The sequence below is a fragment of the Balaenoptera physalus genome (genome assembly GCF_965194825.1).
Source record: "Balaenoptera physalus genome assembly, chromosome: 5".
NCBI lineage: Eukaryota > Metazoa > Chordata > Mammalia > Artiodactyla > Balaenopteridae > Balaenoptera > Balaenoptera physalus.
Genome location: NC_138884.1, coordinates 10,498,624 through 10,518,194, shown reverse-complemented (window position 1 = coordinate 10,518,194; position 19,571 = coordinate 10,498,624). Strand labels below are relative to the sequence as shown.

General features: G+C 35.2%; 2 protein-coding genes across 25 annotated transcripts in view; one reads left to right on the top strand and one right to left on the bottom strand.

Moving 5' to 3' along the window:
• The window catches only part of SNCA (synuclein alpha), a 136,744-nt gene extending 117,749 nt beyond the window's left edge, over positions 1–18,995 (top strand). For 2 of the 3 annotated variants that reach the window (XM_082461928.1, XM_082461927.1), the window contains exons 5-6: positions 9,456–9,536; positions 11,779–12,276. In XM_082461928.1, the coding sequence (XP_082318054.1) occupies positions 9,456–9,536; positions 11,779–11,811 (114 nt within the window). In that variant the 3' untranslated portion in view covers positions 11,812–12,276. Of the gene's footprint in view, positions 1–9,455; positions 9,537–11,778 lie in introns of all 3 variants that reach the window. The other variant, XM_082461929.1, reaches the window with a different exon arrangement.
• LOC309660795 (uncharacterized protein) overlaps positions 1–19,571 on the bottom strand; it is a 274,097-nt gene that overhangs the window by 5,305 nt on the left and 249,221 nt on the right. For 5 of the 22 annotated variants that reach the window (XR_014263617.1, XR_014263618.1, XR_014263619.1 and 2 more), the window contains one exon: positions 1,212–5,392. Coding sequence is in view for 4 of the 22 variants with exons in the window: in XM_082461918.1 (XP_082318044.1) it covers positions 5,247–5,333 (87 nt within the window). In the remaining 18 variants the exon portion in view is untranslated. Of the gene's footprint in view, positions 1–10; positions 5,393–19,571 lie in introns of those variants that run through there. The other 17 variants (XR_014263621.1, XR_014263625.1, XR_014263626.1 and 14 more) reach the window with 7 other exon arrangements.

Sequence of the window (19,571 nt, the reverse complement as noted above, 5' to 3'; positions counted from 1 at the left end):
TAAACCCACACCGCAACAGGCATAAAGACTATCTATACATGAGCTGCTGTGATGATTTCTGGGAAGTTTATATCAAGTTGTTCACATTTAGTTTGCAGAGCTTCAGGAAGAGAGCAGTTTTTGTTCATAGTGATTCCAAGTCAAAAAGTGGGTAAAAGTTGGAAATGTTAGCTTGGAGAGTTTTAGCCAAATATTGAAGGAAACTAGAAGAATTCAAGATCCAGTCCAGTTAACAGGTAGAAAACAAAACCTCAAAGACAATTAACAGCACTAGAATATGATATCCACAAAGGTATATGACTGAGACATAATTTTTCTCTCTACAGTTAGCTTCATTTCTACCAAAGATAACCATGGTAAGACTAATGTCTCTGCAAATTAAGTCTAGTTTCAACAGACTTGGCCTTATTATTTACATAAGTGCAACAAGAATAGTGGCTGACCATATAGGCTCTTTTAAATCTGCTTTGTTGGAACCTTTCATAAGGAATCTCAGATTTAACTTTTAAACTCCTTTGGAGGCTAGGCAGCCAAGCCAAGGACTTACCATCAGACTTTGCCTGCAATACCTATATATTTGGGGTAATTCTTCTCCTCTTGAGGTCCCCAAGATATCTTGAGGTTCCTGCACCTGCCAGGAAGTGACTTTCCTTACTCATCTGATAAGGCTGCCAGGAACCCTGTAAGGAGGGTACCAGGCTGGTTTTTCAAGGGGGCATTACTGGCTCCATAAAGTCACCCTTAGTTCCTTAAACCTGTCTGGTCATATCTGACTCTGTGCACATTCTCAAATATGACATTCCAGTCAAAGTCTTGGTGTATAACCAATGTTTCCAATTGTGTCATGTTATGAGGACAGATTCCTATTGAACTTATGCAAATAATTGTAATGCCATGAAAATAAGAATACTCACTAAGAGTCTCCAAATTCTGGAGGGATCAGATAGTGAGAAAAAGTAATTGTTGTATCTTTGTTCACAAAGGTATATTTACCAAATTGCTAATAGCTTAAGAGAGAAAGAAAAAGGTTTCCTTAAATCTAGCAAAACAAAACCAAGGAACCAAGAATATTTCAAACAAAAAGTCATAAAAGTTGTTCTCATCCTCATCAGTCATTCACTCCCATGTAATTAATTCTTACTGATACTGATCTTTTGTTAGCAGTTTTATGAAGCCGTCAGTTTCTCCATTAGATTAATGCAAATTCTTACCCAGTTTAGTGGTATGATCAGAAAGTTATCAAAAACCTGTACTTGTTAGATTCCTTTCCAGGAGTTTCTTGAAGGTGAAGCACTTTTGCAAGAAACCTTTTCCAAAGCATCAGCGTAAAAGAGTAACTGTCTGTTAATGACAAAAGAAAAGTCACAATTAAAGATTTGATGAGAGTTCATTATAATGCAGTTGATAAGGAAATTTGATTATTTTTGTGATATACAACATTTTTAAGTAATAACTGGAATTGTGACTGAAAACAGTACATATCATTTTTAGGAATTTTATACAATTTCTGGAACACATATTAATAACATACATCCATAGAAATACAACATAAAGAAGGTTTAGTATTACTTCTTGCCTGACAATACTTACCATGTAATTTAACATCAAATAAACTTAACTAGTTTAACATCTCTCTCTCCTTTTTTTTTTTAAATATAAAGTGAGAGAACCAATCTTTTGGGATGTTCCAGGGACCCTCTTGAAAATCCCAATTATTTCAAGGACAAAAAGATTTCATTTAGAATTTGATTTGGGGGATTCAAATAGGATCATAGGTCATTGTGGTACAATATTTAGTCATCCATTTAACCAAAGTGACAACAAAATACTTCGCAGGCAGATATAGAAAGTTACATAATTGTTAAAAAAAAATGAGTTCTTTTAATAGAGAAGACTCAGTTTTCTTAAGTAATCAAAGACTTGATAAAGAGAACATGAAACACAATAAATTATTTTGATAAAATACAGAATCTTTAACCTTTCACAGTCTTATGAAGAGCAGACTAGTCTAAGAAAATCTTGTTCTTTTAGCAGATGAAAGAAAATTAAGTTTTAGTTTTATACAAATATAAGTATACTGTTGTTATTAAAGCTTATTATTTAAATATTTATAATAAATTCATTCAATTTTAGCCAGTTTGACTACACAAGGCAAAATTCTCTTTTCCTCTCCTTCCCTCCCTCCCTTTCTCCCCAACTTTGTATATCCACTTAGTTTGTCTTTTATTTTCTGCTTTCTCATTCTGAAATAATTAGTTACTTTATTTTAGGACAAAATTAGTCTTTTTCTCTTAATAAAAACATATCTCCATACCTCATGCCTTTTCTTAGCCAAAAACACATCTTATTCCCTTGCATACAGAGTTTTTTTCTTTTATTTCTAGTAGTTTCAATTACGTATATTAATTAGAATTCTTAACTCTTGGAAACTTTAATATCTAGTGAAAACTAAGTAAGCAATTGTGAACTGTCATACTATCATTCCATAGACTGGCAAATTTAGGAGTACATTTCATAATTTCTAGAAGTATATGCTTTCTCATAGTACAATTTTTTTTTTTAATGTGACACAAGACATTTTACTGACAGATCCAAATATCTTTAGTTTCTCTGTAATAAGAAGCCAAAAGTGGATAAACCTATGTTCTGTATTTTATCTTATTTGGAAATGACCTCAATGAATTTCCATCATTTAACTTGACATAGCAAAACTCTAAATTACCAAAGAGATTTAGAAAACTATTTAAGTAGACATATCATAAACCATAATTATTTTTGAAAAGTTCACTTAAAATTTTTATCTCCCCTAAAATTATTTAATTCACTTGTTCTTAACCATCATATTTAGATTACTCATAAAATTTCATGAGACATTAAAGCAACTAGCCATCATCTTAGGTTATTTTTCTTTCTGACAAATTCTGTAACAGAGACAACATGAGCTTATTTGACTTTTAGTAAACCTAGGTAGAATAAATTATATTTAATGCTGAAAACTCTAAAGACATGCCGATTTTAATTAAACCAACAAACTTAAACTAGCTTTTATTTACCTAAGATTGTCCCAGACCACATGAACTTGAAAAGCATTTGGGTTAGTGTCTATTATATTTCAGATTGTTTGTTTAAAAATATTTAAATTGGTAAGTGCATGTTTTTCTTTAAGCCAGTTAAACAAAGTCAGTTAATTTTTTTTTTTTTTTGGCAAACTAATTTTGGCAATACCATCCAGAAGTAGAAATATATCACATATACATAACATACATCCATAGACACATATAAACACACAGATACAAACAGGGACCCTAAATTTTAGCCAAGAATCAGGTACAACAGTTCAAAACTCATTAGTTCGTAAATAACAGTTAAATCCAAAGTGTGTTTCTGGAAGATGGAACAAGTGAAGGTTACCACTCAAATGGCTAGTAAAATGCTTTAATTTTTGTGGCAAGGACTTTTATTTGTCCGAAATAAGTAATCTTATGGAAGCTGTGGATTAAATTTTCGGCAAGGGAAATTTTATAGCAGTTTGTGTTTTACTTTTAAAAGCCTCTCCCCCCAGCCCCCCTTTTGTTTACTTCAGTCTCAGAGGATTGTGGGCTGTGTATTAGTTATATCCTTGGGGTGTTTACATTTCAAAGACATGGAAGATTTACATCTTCAAGGGACAAAGAAAGAATGTGAGTTGTCTCCAAGGAGTTTTGGAATATGTTTCTCTATAATTATCAGAAGTCTAGGGTAATTACTATTTTCCTTCTTTTTAGAACACTTCTGTTCCAATGTCCTGATTTTTTACAATATGTGCAAGCATTTTGAGATGACTAGGGGAGGTTTGGGGGTTGGTAAAGATAGGTGTGTTTTGAATTGTTTCTAGAGCTGCATTTCTGGTTTTGCAAAGGTTTGCAAGATAAGGACAGTTGATTTTAATTCCTCGAAGATTGGGTTGCAGCCTGAATAATATCAAGGGGCTGGCCCACCCATCCAACTACATTATCTTTAATTTGCTTCCTTATATCAGGGAGATTTCCAGAGAAGATGGAAATCAAAAGATTTCTATGTTCTGGAGCTTCAGGGTTTAATGCAGTATGCCTTTTAAAAGTCTGGATAAAGTCTTTAACAAAGGCCTTCAAATGTTTTCCTTTTCCTGAATGTACAATTCAGTCTTGGACCAGTTCACTTCAGGAGGAAAAAACCTCTACTGTTGCTTCTATTAGCCCCTGAATATTGGCCTCAAGCTGATCCATTTCCTGATCATTTATAGGAGGGCCTGGGTCATCTGTTTCTTCTGTGAGAGTTCCCCGCCACCGCCAGGAGCTGTCTGTTTTGTCTGTTAACTACAACATAATTTTATTATATATAATCCAAAATAATTTTATGGAGGGGAAAAACACACCTTGGCAGCTGTAAGTGGGATTGTGAATGTACATTAATCTTTTTAACTCCTCCCTAAATTTGGTAGGAACTGAAAGTAGAGGTAAAAGGGTTTTGTAATTTAATAGAACTACCCCCATCCATAGACATGAATTCTTACATTGGGGATCCAGAAAACATTTGCAAGGGACATTGCATAGGAAAGCCTGAAGCTGGCAGAACCTGATTACAGGGCCTTGTAATCAGAAAAGTAGATGGAAAAGTAGAAGGAGTTGTAAGGGGCAGCGAAGCCAGCCCTACCACCCATCCCAAGTGATTCTGCTAAATTCATCTCCTGGCTTTCATGATTTACACAAGTAATCTTTATACCCTGGGCCTGGTGATCTGCACAGAGTGCTTTCTGCAGATCTTAACAGGAAAGGGAAGTTAAAACAGGCAGATGGGGCTGAACAAGACAAAAAGAATACTTCATCTCTGTTGTTGTTGTTGTCTTTAATATAGGGGAACCACAGCAAAGCTTGTCTAAAGAGATGCCAGTCTGGTGAGAATCATGAACTCACCAGTCTGTAAGGCTAGCTCAAACAACAAGCTTATAGGACCTATGCCTGTATTCAACCCTATGATTTTCCTCCTTATGACAAACAACACAAAAGACAAAAGAAAACAGTGACCTAGGAGGAAAGGAATCAATAGAAAACCAGAATACTCACAACAAATCTTTACCAGAGTCACTATACCAAAGGAACTGACTCACACAAATGATGTCTCCTGCTAATCTAAATCTAGAAGAAGGAAAAGGATTCTCCCTGCTCTTGCTTCCACCAGATCCTGCAGGCAGAGATCCAGGAGACTGATGTGGTTAGGATTCTTACCTTCTACCAGAGCTTCTGGGATCTCTCAGCTGCAGCAACCCCAGAACAAGCAATGTCCAGCCAAAGGAGAGCCCCACATTCGGCACCAAACTATTGGGGAGGAAAAATTTTCCCTTCATTCCTTATAGGTTCTTTGGTTGATCTCGTAACTACATTGACATAAGACACATTAACAGGAGAAAAACAAATTTAATTTCACATGTATGAGAGCCCCACAAAGATATGGAACTCAAAGGCAGTCGGGCAATTAAGGTTTATATAATACCCTGAGCTAAAGAATGGGATAGGGGTCAGAGCTTCAAAGGGGAGGAGGACGATTACAGGAAGATGAGAAGAGCAGATCTTTGGTAATCACATGCTTTCCCTGCCATGTAGATGATGCTTTCAGATAAACAAAAAGTTCTCTCTGGTGAAAGCTCTCTTTCTGGTACAGGCCTCTAATCTGCATTCTTTTAGGCAGTTACGGAGGATGTAAAAAGCTCTTCCTGAGTCTGCTGCGCCTCGATTGCCTTCAGTTCACATTAATCCACCTGCCACATTTTAGGGTGCATACTATGCTCCCCTTCAAATGCAACCAATCACCACCACATAGACTCCTGTTTCTTCTACAGCCTATTCACTTCTCCCAACCCAAACCTGGATAATTTCAAAGCAATACCTAGATATCTTATTTGATCTAAAAACATTTGATTATTATTTTTTTTTAATTTATGGACTTTCTTTAAGTAAAACCCAAATATAATATCACATTTTAAAAGTAGACAGTAACTCTTTAATTAAATATCCAGTCAGTGTTTAAATTCCCACATCTCATATTTGTTTCTCTTTTCTGAAAACAGGATTCCAAATAAGAGTGAAATAAGGTGCTTAAGTTGTAATTTTCTAATGCTCTCTGAAGTCCACTTTAATCTATATGTTTCCCAAAACTTTTGTTTTTCTTGCAGTTTACTTGTTGAAGTAGGTATTTGTCCTGTATCTTTTCCCACAGTCCAAAATTTGCTGATTGCATCCAATGATGTGCTAAGGTACAGTTTGTATAGGAAAGGCAAGATACATGTTTGATGGTTTTCCTGTGATTACATTTTTCCTGGTCAGTTCTGGTTCTAATTTCTTGCTTCCATTATATAATCCATCTCCTACCTATGCTGTGCTTTCCTCATACTGCAGCGTCCTATTCTGACCACTGGGTAGCACTTTAGTGAATATTTAGGGCCAACAGGCTATGTGTGAAGGATACGGTAGGATGGTGAAATTATATTGCAGCACAAGACTGGATAGAAAAATAGGAAATTGAACATCATACACCCCTGTTCTTAAAGGATTTTGAGTAATTATCTTTTATTCTGCAACTTCATCCCCACTATTTCCTTAATCCTCACTGGTTTCTCTAGCCATGCCCTTGGGGTGGTTTCTTTCTACACACTAGAGAATTCATCAGTGTTTTGATAAACAAAGGCAATTCTCACTTGTGCTTTAACTAATGCTTTTTGTTTGTTTTTTCCTTCTGGGTAAACTTTGATAGTATGAAAGGTATAATGGCCCCACAGAGCATACAGTGCTTCTGAATAAACTTCTTTGATGGGTTTCAGCAATCAAATTATAAGATAATTGTGTTTAGCAGGAATAGACTCTTAACTGGGTCTTAAAGGAATAGGCAAGGCATAGTCAGGGACGTGAGAGAATGTACTATTTCTCAGTTTCTGAAATCTATAGATAGTTAAAGAAAACATTTTGAATGCCAAAATTCTTTCGGGGAAGAAGCTCAGGATAGTGGTTAAGGGCACAGAGTCTGGAGACACCTCTGCTAGTTTGAGCAAATTACTAAACCTCTAAAGCCAAATTTCCTTGGCAAGATGTGGCTAAGGATAGCCTGCCTCATGGGAGGTCTATGAGCTAGTTCCACTTCATATAATACAGTTTAAACCTTAATGATAGTTTATTAATATTAATGTATTTTTATCTTAATGAAATCAATAATCTCATTCACCAGAGAACAACACAAAGTCTAGCAAACTTGTGAAAGCAACACATATTTATTCCTTTAGTGAGTAAAGATACCTGAAAGTATAGGCGTCTTCTTGTGACATGTTGATACTTATTGACCATCCTGGTATTTATATTTCACTTGTTTCCTCTTTTTCCCATTTATTTATGTGTCTTTACTTTTGTAGCTGACTTTCTGTCTCATCACTTATTTGACTTCTTTTTAAATATTATATTAGCATTTCCTCTGTGGCTTCTCAAATCCTTACCCACAAGTGATACATATTTTACTTTATAAACTGTAGATATTTGGAGTATGGTTTTAAAGATTAGGTAAATACATGCTCAGAAATACATATACTTTTAAAAATAGCAGTTATTATGTACTTGCAACCTAAGTAAGTCATTATTTAAAATTAATAGGGATGGATTTCACTTGATCCCAATACATGATCAATCTAGCCAAAGAATTCACCAGCAACATTGACCGTTACTTGGATGACCTTTGAAGAATGCAACAGACACACCCAAATACACAAACACACACATATCCAATAACATTCACCAGTCTTAGTTGTATAATTAGCACCTCATTTGTGATAGAAAGCAAGTCAGTTCTGCATATTTACTTGTCCAGTCTATATCAAAATCTTTTAACAAATTAGGTTAGAAAAATAAATCCCTAAAAGCTTAAAATGCAGAGAAACAGGAAATTTACCTTATTTTCCTCATACTTGACTATCACTAAAAGTTATCTAAATACTAATGAGAGGACTAATGATGTCATTGGCTCCTCCCAATTTAAAAGAGGTATTGCTGCCCCATTTTATCACTAAGGCTATTTGATGCTTAGAGAAAGCTTAAGAAACTTGTTCAGCATCACAGAAGATCTAGAATCTGTAGAAGCTAGGATCTGAACTCAAGTCTTGTGATATTACAGCCCTAGTGTCTAACCACCAATCAGCAGAACCTATGTTCTTGACTTGAACCAAGAGGTGAAACACTGAAAACAGTACCTTTACTCCATGTTTAGAAGTAAGGTATTTTGGGGATGGTTTATATCTTATTTAATTTATAAATAACTTGGACTTTTAAAATTTATAAAACAGGAGTTAGGCAGAGGTGGATGATCTCTAAGCTTCTCTGCCCAGCTAATGTAAGAATGAGCTTTAGTTTGACGTTTTCTCACCGTCATCCATTTCCTTATCCCTTTCCCTACCTGTAAGTAAGTATTTTCAAGATGAAGACATGGGGAGATGTTATTTACATCAGGCATAGTTTTAACCAGAAGCCACATTGACTGAGGGACTATTTGATATCTTTGAGCAAGTTCATATAGGCTCATATTGCCTCCCTGCTCTTTTAATTTTCAGTCACTTCTTTTTACAGTCCCTTTTCTGGAATAAATGCAAAGCAACAAAAGGTATTTAATGAAGAACACTAATAAAACCATGACCACAACAGGTTGAATTTGTGGTATCCTAAGGAGAGAAAATTGGAAAACTGACCAAATAGTTGATTTTTCTTCTGCCAAATATGTATGGTTTCCGTCTTGAAATTTGTTTTTTAAATTTGTTTCTTTGCCGTTATTAGAAATAAAGTATAAAATATGTATGCTTTTACATTATAAATGGTTATATAAGTTAAAAACTTACAAAAAGGTAAAAACATGCATAGCTACTGAACAAAAAGTACTTGTGTCTTCCTCCAATCTGTTTCACCTTTGTATCTGAATTCTACCTAGGCTGTATCCATAATATATACAACATTTATATACTGCTAAACATTGTATCATAAAGAAGTTCTTATTTTTTATATAATAATTTTTATGTCATAGTAATAGATGTTTTCATAATAATCTATTGAATTGTTGAATGATAATCTTCCTAATTCTTCATCATCCATTGAGTATTTAGGTTAACAATTTTTACTTCTGTCATTGATCCTGTGAGAAACACCTTTGTTCTCTAGCTTTGGACTGTTTCCCGAATGGTGCGTTACTTGGCCAAAAAATTGTACATTTTTAGCGTTAATAACACCTGTTGCCTCGATGTTTTACCAAAGGCGCTGTATAGTTTAGAGTGCTAGCAGTGATACTAAGGAGTGCCATTTTTATTACATCCCTTCCAGTACTGTATATAAGATTTTTTCCAAAATATGATTGTGATTTTTAAAAGTGAATAATGGTACCTCCTCAAAGTCTTTGAATGCTTTTCATTTAAATTCTAGAGTGAAGGAGCCTCCCAGGAAGGAATTCTGGAAGATACACCTGTAGATCCTGACAATGAGGCTTATGAAATGCCTTCAGAGGTAAGAGTTTATACACATGCAACTCCGAAAATAAAGTTTAAGAGTTCGAGTTGGGTCCCATAATCAGTACCCCAAATCTGTCACTGTCAGACTTCCCTTATGTTTGTCCTTAAAGAGAATGACTTACTCTCTACATGCGCGTTAGCCACATCCAGGACATGTATTGTGTGGACAGCTTTCAAGCTATGAATGGTTTTTACGTTTGTAAAGAGTTAAAAAAAAAAAAAAAAAAAGGCAACAGCACGGATAGAGACGGTATGTGGCCCACACAGCCTAAAATATTTACAGCCTGGCCTTTTACAGAAAGAGACTGCTGGCCCCTACGTTGAAGAATTATTTTACTAGAAACTTTACCTTCTAAAACAAATGCCAAAATGGAAAGTTAGAGAAGTCAACTAAATGCCATAAGTAGTAATTATTATTTGCCATACATTTCTAGTGAGATGTTTGCATAGTAAAATAAAAGTTACTCAAAAAAATTAGAGAGTAGAAATATGATAAATGCATAGTTAAATAAAAGTTACTCAAAAAAATTAGAGAGTAGAAATATGATAAATGCATAGTTTGCAATAATGGATACATTTCAGTCTAGCATTTTAAACAGCATACTTTAATTTGAAAGTAAGTTTCTTTAATAGAAAAGGTATCACAAGAGAAATTAGAAAATACTTTTAGGTGAATGAAACTGACTCAGGAAGAAATAGGAAATCTGAATAGATTAGATTTCTAATTAAAAAAGAATGAATTATTTAAAAACCCAGCCAGGGAGAGAATTCCAGGACCAGATGGCTTCACTGGTGAATTTTAACCAAACATTTAAAGAAGAAGAAATACCACTAATTACAATTAATGCCAATTAACTTATCATCCAAAAAATAGAAGAGAGAGCACTCCCTAACCAATTCTATGAGAACAATATTACCCTGATATCAAGACCGGACATCACCATTAAACATTGAGTTAAGTTGTGTTGTAGTTAGGTTATTCTTCTTTTTCATGGCATTATTAAAAGGCATATTGATAATCATTCCATTTGCAGAAATTGAGCTTAAATTATTTGCCTAATTAATTTTACCAATATTTGGGGGTCTTTTTGTACATGGCACGATGCTAATAAACACTATAGAAATACAGGAAGAGTAATTGTTAGTACCAGGATGCAAGGAGTTTACACTCTAGTAGGTTTGAAAAACAAATACAAGTGTATCCCTTCATTTATTCCTCATGATACCCTTAACAAACATTACTGACTGCCTTTTATGCACCAGGCATCACAGGGGCAAAAGTATACACGATGCACAAAAAAGGTTAACATTTTACAAGATTTCTTTAGGTCAATCGGGAGAAGTTTTATAGCAGAGGTGGTAGTGATCTGCGTGGGAAGGGGTGGGAGATATGATAGGCCGAAATGAAGGGAGGACATTCTAACACAAGGAAAACTCCAAGGCATGCGTGTCTGAGAGTGCATGTGGATATGTCTGAGGCACAGTGAGTAATTAAATGTGGTTCAAGCTTTGAGAATAGTGACAGATGAAGGCTGCAGAGATGGGTCAAAGACAAATTGTAAAGTACTGGAAAAACCTGACCATTTAAAGTTTGTACTTCATTCAGAAAGCAGCTTGAGTTATTGAAAATATGTTTTTAAGCAGGATTCTGATATTATTAGAGTTGTTTTTTAGGAGGACTAATCTGGCCACTTTGGTTAAGACCATCAATATTTTTATTGTATATGTTACCCAAGTATTATAGGGGGAGAGGAGGAGCTTTGAAATAGTAATAATTGAAGCCACAGATGAAGATGATATTCCCAACTGGGAAAGTAAAAGGAGAGAAAATGTGACTTGCCTTTAAATGTTGTAGAACCAAATCAATCAGGTGATTTCTTAGAAAGAAACTAACAAACACTTTAGTTGAAGAAAATGAGAGCCAGATAAGATAGACCGGCTACTGAGTCCTACAGGACTAGGTCATATGATTATTAAATGGTGCATGTGGAAGTAGAATTCAGACACCCTAACGCTGACCACAAGAATAATAATTCACTTTTATATTTGACAGGAAGACAAAACTATTAAAAAGAAAGAAAATTATACTGGATATAGCAGAATAGTTCCAGAACTGTTAAGACTATAACCTTTATTCAAAGTGGCAAGCCATGTCCCATCTCATTTGCCCTAAAGCCCTGATTACTGGTCACTTACACTAAAACTTCGTGTTGTCTTTCCGATTTTCCTGTTATTAGGAAGGGTATCAGGACTACGAACCTGAAGCCTAAGAAGTATTTTTGCTCCCAGTTTCCTGAGATCTGCTGACAGATGTTTCACCCGGTACAAGTGCTCAGTTCCAACGTGCCCCGTCATGACATATTCTCAAAGTTTTCAGTGTGTTTTGAAGTCTTCCATCAGCAGTGATTGGAGTATCTGTATCTGCCCCAACTCCTCAGCATTTCGGTGCTTCCCTCTCACCTAATATATGATAGCAGGGTCTCTGTGTGCTGTGGATATTGTGGCTTCAAATCTAAAATGTTAAATTAAATTAAAAACACCTAAGTGACTACCACTTATTTCTAAATCTTCACTAATTTTTTGTTGCTGATGTTGAAAAATTGTGAGTGATTTACTAGCATATATTATAAGATTTTAATGTGTCTTTTAATGATTCTAAATATATTGATGTATTGTGAAATTTAATACATACAGTACTTAAATACGTGAGCATGAAACTATGCACCTATAAATATTAACTATAAAATGTTAGTTTTGTGATGTGTTTTCTTATCTTGTGTTTGTATATAAATGGTGAAAATTAAAATAAAATGTTCTCATTACAAAAATCTTATTTTTATCCCATCTCACTTTAATAATAAAACCATGCCTATAAACAACATGCAATGAGAGCTGACACAATTAACTTAAATATAAAGTTCCTAATGGCCATTTGAAGGAGGATAGATTTTAGAGGAGTTTAAAAAGACGAGATGAAACATTAACCCTTTACTGTGGGAATTCCCTGAAGCAGCACTGCCCAAAATATGTTCTGATGTACACTAGTACCTTAAGAGGCCTTACTAAAAAAGTGGGTTCCCCTCCTACACTGTTGTTGGTGGAAATGTAAGTAAGTTGGTGCAGCCACTATGGAAAACAGTATGGAGGTTCCTCAGAAAACTAAAAATAGAACTACCATATGATCCTGCAATCCCACTCCTGGGCATATATCCAGACAAAGCTATAATTCAAAAAGATATATATGCACCCCTGTGTTCATAGCAACTGTTCACAATAGCCAAGACTTGGAAGCAACCTAAATGTCCATCGACAGATAAATGGATAAAGAAGATGTGGTACATATATACTGGGCTGGCCAAAATGTTTGTGTGGGTTTTTCACAAATGAACTTTTTGGCCAACCCAATACACAGCCATAAAGCAGAGTGAAATAATGCCATTTGCAGGAACAAGGATGGACCTAGAGATTATCATACTAACTGAAGTAAGTCAGAAAGAGACATATGATATCATTTTGTGGAATCTAAAATATGACACAAATGAAACTATCTACGAAACAGAAACGGACTCACAGACATAGAGATCAGACCTGTGGTTGCCAAGGGGGAGGAGGAGTGGGGAGGGATAGAGTGGGAATTTGGGATTAGCAGATGCAAACTATTATATACGGAATGGATAAACAACAAGGTCCTACTGTATAGCACAGGGAGCTGTCTATATTCAATATCCTGTGATAAACCATAGTGGAAAAGAATATGAAAAAGAATGTATATATATGTATAACTGAATCACTTTTCTGTACAGCAGAAATTAACAACACTGTAAATCAAAATCAACTATACTTCAATAAATCAATAAATAAAACAAAAAAGTGGGTTCCATAGAATACAGAAGTGTAAGAAATGATATTGACTACATCCTCTTTAGGTATTCATAAGGCACATTAACATTAGCACATTAAAGGCTCTGAGAGAAACTGCTTAACTTTAACCCAGGATTTTCTTTTTTTAAATCAAATCTTTTCCTTCCAGGAAGTACCTTTAAACATCTCTGGGAACTACCAAACAATCGCCTTAATGTCTCTAGATTTATAAAAAGCTCTTGGACTCCTTTAAATTCTGGTAAACATATGAATTCCAGGATATTTCTTTAGGAAAGGTTTTTCTACTTAGGGAAAATCTGTTAATTCCCCATAGGTGCTGACAATAAACTTGAATGTCAAAAGACCTATACAAATCAATAATTTTTTTTTAGCTTTTTAATTAATCAGGAGACAAATGGCACAGCCCCTTTAAAAAGTCCCCAACAGAAAGTATAATTTTAAGAAAATATTCTAGAAGTGCTAGGCAGCTCATATGTAATCATGAGTAATTTGATGTATATTAGGCATTGGCAAGGAAGGAAGGCAGAATGAATATAATGACTATCAGCATGATCACCACAGAAACTTAGTTTTTTGCCTAATTGGAAAGAGACTACAGAGTGTTAAGCTGCTGTGTATGTAGTCTTAAACTGGAGAGAAGCGGTTAAGTCTCTTGTTTCATTAGATACATTCATGAGGAAACCACATGGAAAATTACAGCCTTTCTGTACAAGAAGCCTTCCAGTACCAATATGTGCATAGAAAATACCACGGGAAGATATACACCAGTAGTGGTCGTCTTGAACCAAGCACTTAAACAAAATGTGTGCAAGGCACGTAAGCCTTTTCAGGATTCTTGTCTCGCAGCCACTGCGGAGACAACTACCTGACAAATGGCCTGAGGGTTAGTCTGCTCCCAGGCTTATTTTGCAGACATCATCCCCCCAAGTCTGAGTTATTCAGCCTCATATGCTCCATGGGGCTTTAGCAAAACAGGTCAGGATGGGCTTTGGCCACAATTGGCAGCACAACAGTCTAATGCATGGTTTGGCATTCCAAGTCGGATCTTTTTCAAAACCTCCCACCAGTATGAGATATACTCCCCGTCCTTCTGGCTCATCCAGTGGCTAACTATTGGATCGGCACACACAGACACATACACACGCTTCAGGACACCCATTAGCTCTCAGGGATAGTGCTTTCCACATCCACACTGCGGAAGAAAAACGCAATGTTCTAACTGAAAACTTCACAGGTTCCTCCGTCCACCACACTGACACCACACTCTTTTTATCTGGGATGAGTTCATCCCACTGTGTTGTTTCTATCTTGGGCAGGAGTACAACAGGGCTGGTACTTCCCTGTTTGCTCTGTCCCTGGAATTTAAATTGGAGATACTTTTTTTTTTATTACTATGTGTCAAATATAGATGTAAGTGATTTATCAATAGTAACTTGTTTAATTCTCAAAACATCTCTAAGTTCCAGTACTATCCTCAGTTTATATATGAGCAAACAGAGGCACCTGCAGGCTAAGTAATGTTCTCATAGCCACAGAGCTAAGAAGTGGCCAAAACAGAAGTCCAATCAATATGGGGCCAGAGTCTGTGCTCTCAGCCCCTAGGTCACATCATCTCTCAGAGTGAGGACATACAACTATGTCAGTAACCCCCCAGGAGTCTAGAGAATGGGATCGTAGCCTTGCTTTTCTAGATATAATTATTAGTATATTTCTAGCCTTCTTCAGGCATCTATGTCTAGAATAAGTCATATTCATGTATACGGAGATTTATTTCTAATTCTAGGAGAAATTAGCCAGCTCCTGATTACCCTGAATGATCCTTCCTTATAACTAAACTATGCACATCCTGTTGCTAGAACTAAGTTATTTATTTTCAGTAGAAGATTAAAATATCAACATAATAACAGTAGTCTACAGTAAGGCAGGCTTTCTCATCTTCCTATTGCATCATGGGTACTTAGCTTCTGTCAAATGGCAAACATACATATATATAAAGTATAAATAAAACTGTTCAATTATACATATTATTAATGTAATGGCTGAATTTATAAATGAATAAACTAGAAAGTGAATGAATTATTTATATTTTTAAATTATATTAGGCCTTGATTTTCTAGGTATAGTTTTTGATATAGTAATGCTCTATTTTATCCTTTGAGTAAACCTAGATTTCAGAAATCCAAATGCAATAGAATAGCTATAACACCAAAACTATTTCTAAATATTATTTTAGTTCCAATATCTCCTGTATAATTATCTAAGATTTTCTTTAATGTTTCTTTGCTGCTACAACACTATCTTTGATTATTTTAAATCCAGTGGTACAGATGGTATATTGGAAGCAGTTAAAAAGCATTCCTTCAGAAAGTCCAGTTTGAGCCTCTAGTAGGTTTTGCTGATATAATATACTTCTAAAGTCAGGAAGGATTGCATAGTGGATTTCCAAAGTTGATCCTACAACTATAGTTAATACACTGGGCTAGCTCTTCTTATGAACCTTATGAAAATGTATTCTCAGATTCCCTTAAAGGTCAGTGACCAGAAATTCCCACTGTTTCTATGGCAACACAGCAAGATACAGTGCCTTGGAAATGTGCTGCATTTTAAATAGGTTCCTCTAGGGCTTCCTAACTGCCTTTTGCAGGTAGACTAAATACCAGGTTGCTTTATATCTTGCAGTGAGATGAAAGCTAGCCCATCTGTAAATGTCAAAGCTAAACTGGGCTCCAGTAAAGTCAAATCCAAACAAATATAGTAGCAAGTCTATGTGTTTATCTTAGAAAAGAATACAATATTCTTTTCCAAAAATAATCAGGGGTGCTTGCTTAATTAGGTTGGCAGGAGTAGTAGTGAGGATCCTGGATTCTAAAAGTAGACTATGTAGGTTTGACTCCCAGTTATGTCATTTACTACCTGTGTTACTTTGAACAAGTTACTTAATCTCTTGGTGTTTCTGTTTCCTTGTCTGTAAAAATGCAGATGACAATAATAGTACCTCATAGCAGTGTTGTGTGGATTAAATGAGTTAATATAAGTAGAATGCTTAAGACTATGACTTGCCTATGGTAAGTGATCAATGAATCAGTGATGCTATTAGTAGTATTAGTACAAGTGGTGGTGGTAGTGGTGATAGTAGTAGTAGTAGAGAACACTATATTTTTAAAGATAAATAAGAAATAAATATTTTAAATGTATAGATATATTCATTTATATATCCTAATATAAAAGTTATAATAGCCAATGCAATCTTAAAAAAGAAGAGCAAAACTGGAGGCACCATACCCCCTGATTTTAAACTATATTACAAAACTATAGTAGTCAGAACAGTATGGTACTGGCAGAAAAACAGACAGACAGATCAATGGAACAGAATAGAGGGCCCAGAAATAAATCTATGCATATAGGGTCAGTTAATTTACAACAAAGAAGCCAAGAATATACAATGGGGAAAGGACAGTCTCTTCAATTAATGGTGTTGGGAAAACTGGACAGCCATATGCAGAAGAATGAAACTAGACCACCATCTGACACCATACACCAAAACTAACTCAAAATGGATGAAAGACTTGAATGTGAGACCTGAAACCATAAAATTCCTAGAAAAAAACATAAGCAGTAAGGCCTTGACATCAGTCTTGGCAATTATACCTTGGATTTGACAGCAAAGGTAATAAAAGCAAAAATAAACAAGTGGGATCACATCAAACTAAAAAGCTTCTGCACAGCAAAAGAAACCATCAACTAAATGAAAAAGCAATCTACTGAATTGGAGAAAACATTTGCAAATCATATATCTGATAAGAGGTTAATATCCAAAATATATACAGACTCACACAGCTCAATAGCAAATAATTCAATTGAAAAATTGGCAGGAAATCTGAACAGGCATTTTTCCAAAGAAGACATACAGCTGGCCAACATGTACATGAAAAGGTGTTCAACATCACTAATCATCAGGGAAATGTGCATCAAAACTAGAAGGAGATATCACCTCACACTTCTTGGAATGGCTATTATCAAAAAGACAAGAGAAAACAAGTGTTGGCAAGGATATGGAGAAAAGGGAACCCTTGTGCACTGTTGGTGGGAATGTAAATTGGTGTAGCCATTATGGAAAACAGTATGGAGGTTCCTCAAAAAATTAAAAATAGAACTGACATATGATCCAGCAATCTCACTTCTGGGTATTTACCCAAAGAAAACAAAAACACTAACTCAAAAAGATAGATGCAGGACTTCTCTGGCGGTCCAGTGGTTAAGACTCCACGCTTCCACTGCAGGGGGCATGGGTTCGATCCCTGGTCAGGGAACTAAGATCCCTCAAGCTGCGGCACTGCAGCCAAAAGAAAAAAAAAAGATAGGTGCATCTTCACATTCATAGCAGAGTCATTTACAATAGCATAGATATGGAAGCAACCTAAGTGTCCATCAATAGATGAATGGATAAAGAAAATTTGGTATATACAGTTGACCCTTGAACAACATGGGTTTGAACTGTGGGAATCCACTTATATGTGTTTTTTTTTCAATAGTAAATACTACAGTACTACATGATCCACAGTTGGTTGAATCCACAGATACGGAATCGAAGATATGGAGGGTTTGATTATAAGTTGCATAAAAATCTTGACTGTGCAGAGGATGGGCACCCCCTAACCCCTGCATTGTTCAAAGGTAAACTGTATGTACAATGGCATACCATTCAGCCATAAAAAGAAGGAAATCTTTCCATCTGTGACAACATGAATGGAACTTGAGGGTATTATGCTAAGTGAGATATATCAGACAAAGACAAATACTGTATGATCTCACTTATATGTGGAATCTAAAAAATAACCCCCAAAATGGAACCCATAGAGAATAAATAGGTGGTTTCCAGAGGTGGTGAGTTGGGGGGGGGGGGGGCGGGGTGTGGAATGGGTGAAGGAAGTCAAAATGTACAAACTTCCTTCCAGTTATAAAATAAACTAAGTCATGGGAATATAACATACAGCATGGTGACTACAGTTAATAATAGTATATTGTATATTTGAAAGTTGTTAAAAGAACAGATCTTAAAAGTTCTCATCACAAGAAGAAACATTGTGGTAATGAATGTTAACTAGACTTATTGTGATCATTTCACAACATATACAAACATCAATCTTTATGTTGTACACCTGAAACTAACATAACGCTATATGTCAATTATATCTAAATAAATAAATCATACATAAATAAAACAGTAATCAGGATTAGGATGATGGTAGAGCCACTCTGGAGACTTGAGCAGAGACTATTTACTAATAGCTATGGGAGGATTTTAATGGTTTAATAACCAGTATGAATATCACCTAGCATCAAAGAAAGTTACTTACTATGAGATAAATATGTACCAAATCCAAACACTGTATTTATGGGACACATCTATCTTTAGACCCAGCTATACTCATCAAGTCATACATCTTCACATCCAAGTGAGATGTGTTTAATATTTATATTTATATGATATATTCATATGTTCACTATTTTTGGTTCTGGTCACTAGAAAAAAAGACAAGCATGTATATGTATATATATATATATATATATATATATATATATATATATATATATGTATGTATGTATGTATATATATATATATATATATATATATATATATATCACTAGTCTAAAACAGATTATTATCAACCACAAAGGAGAAAAACAGCCACTTGAATTTCCATCTATTTCCCAAATCTCATTCATTTCCCATTATCTTCCCCCATACTCCTCTCACTTGGTAACTCTCATTTTTTACCTAAAAGGAGGCAATATTTTACATGAAAATGTCTGCATTATAAGAGAGGTAACAGAAATACCAACAGTCACAATGGAAAAACATTGTTTCTTTCCTCTTTGTCTTTAGCAAGTCCCTAGGATCACTGCTGAAAAAAAAGCAAGTGAGCTGGTAAGATGCTTGCCAGGGTTCTGTGCTGTCAGATCATCCTCGGCAGCATGCTTGGAAATCAATCAGTAGGACAAAGCACACTTGTCCTTTTACCCACTGGACTGTCTGAAACAGCCTAGGGAACAAAGTTAGAGTGGCAGAAAATTATTATTCAATACTACATTTTATAACAATGATCAACTCTTGGGGTAAAAATAACCAAGGACCAAATCCAGACAG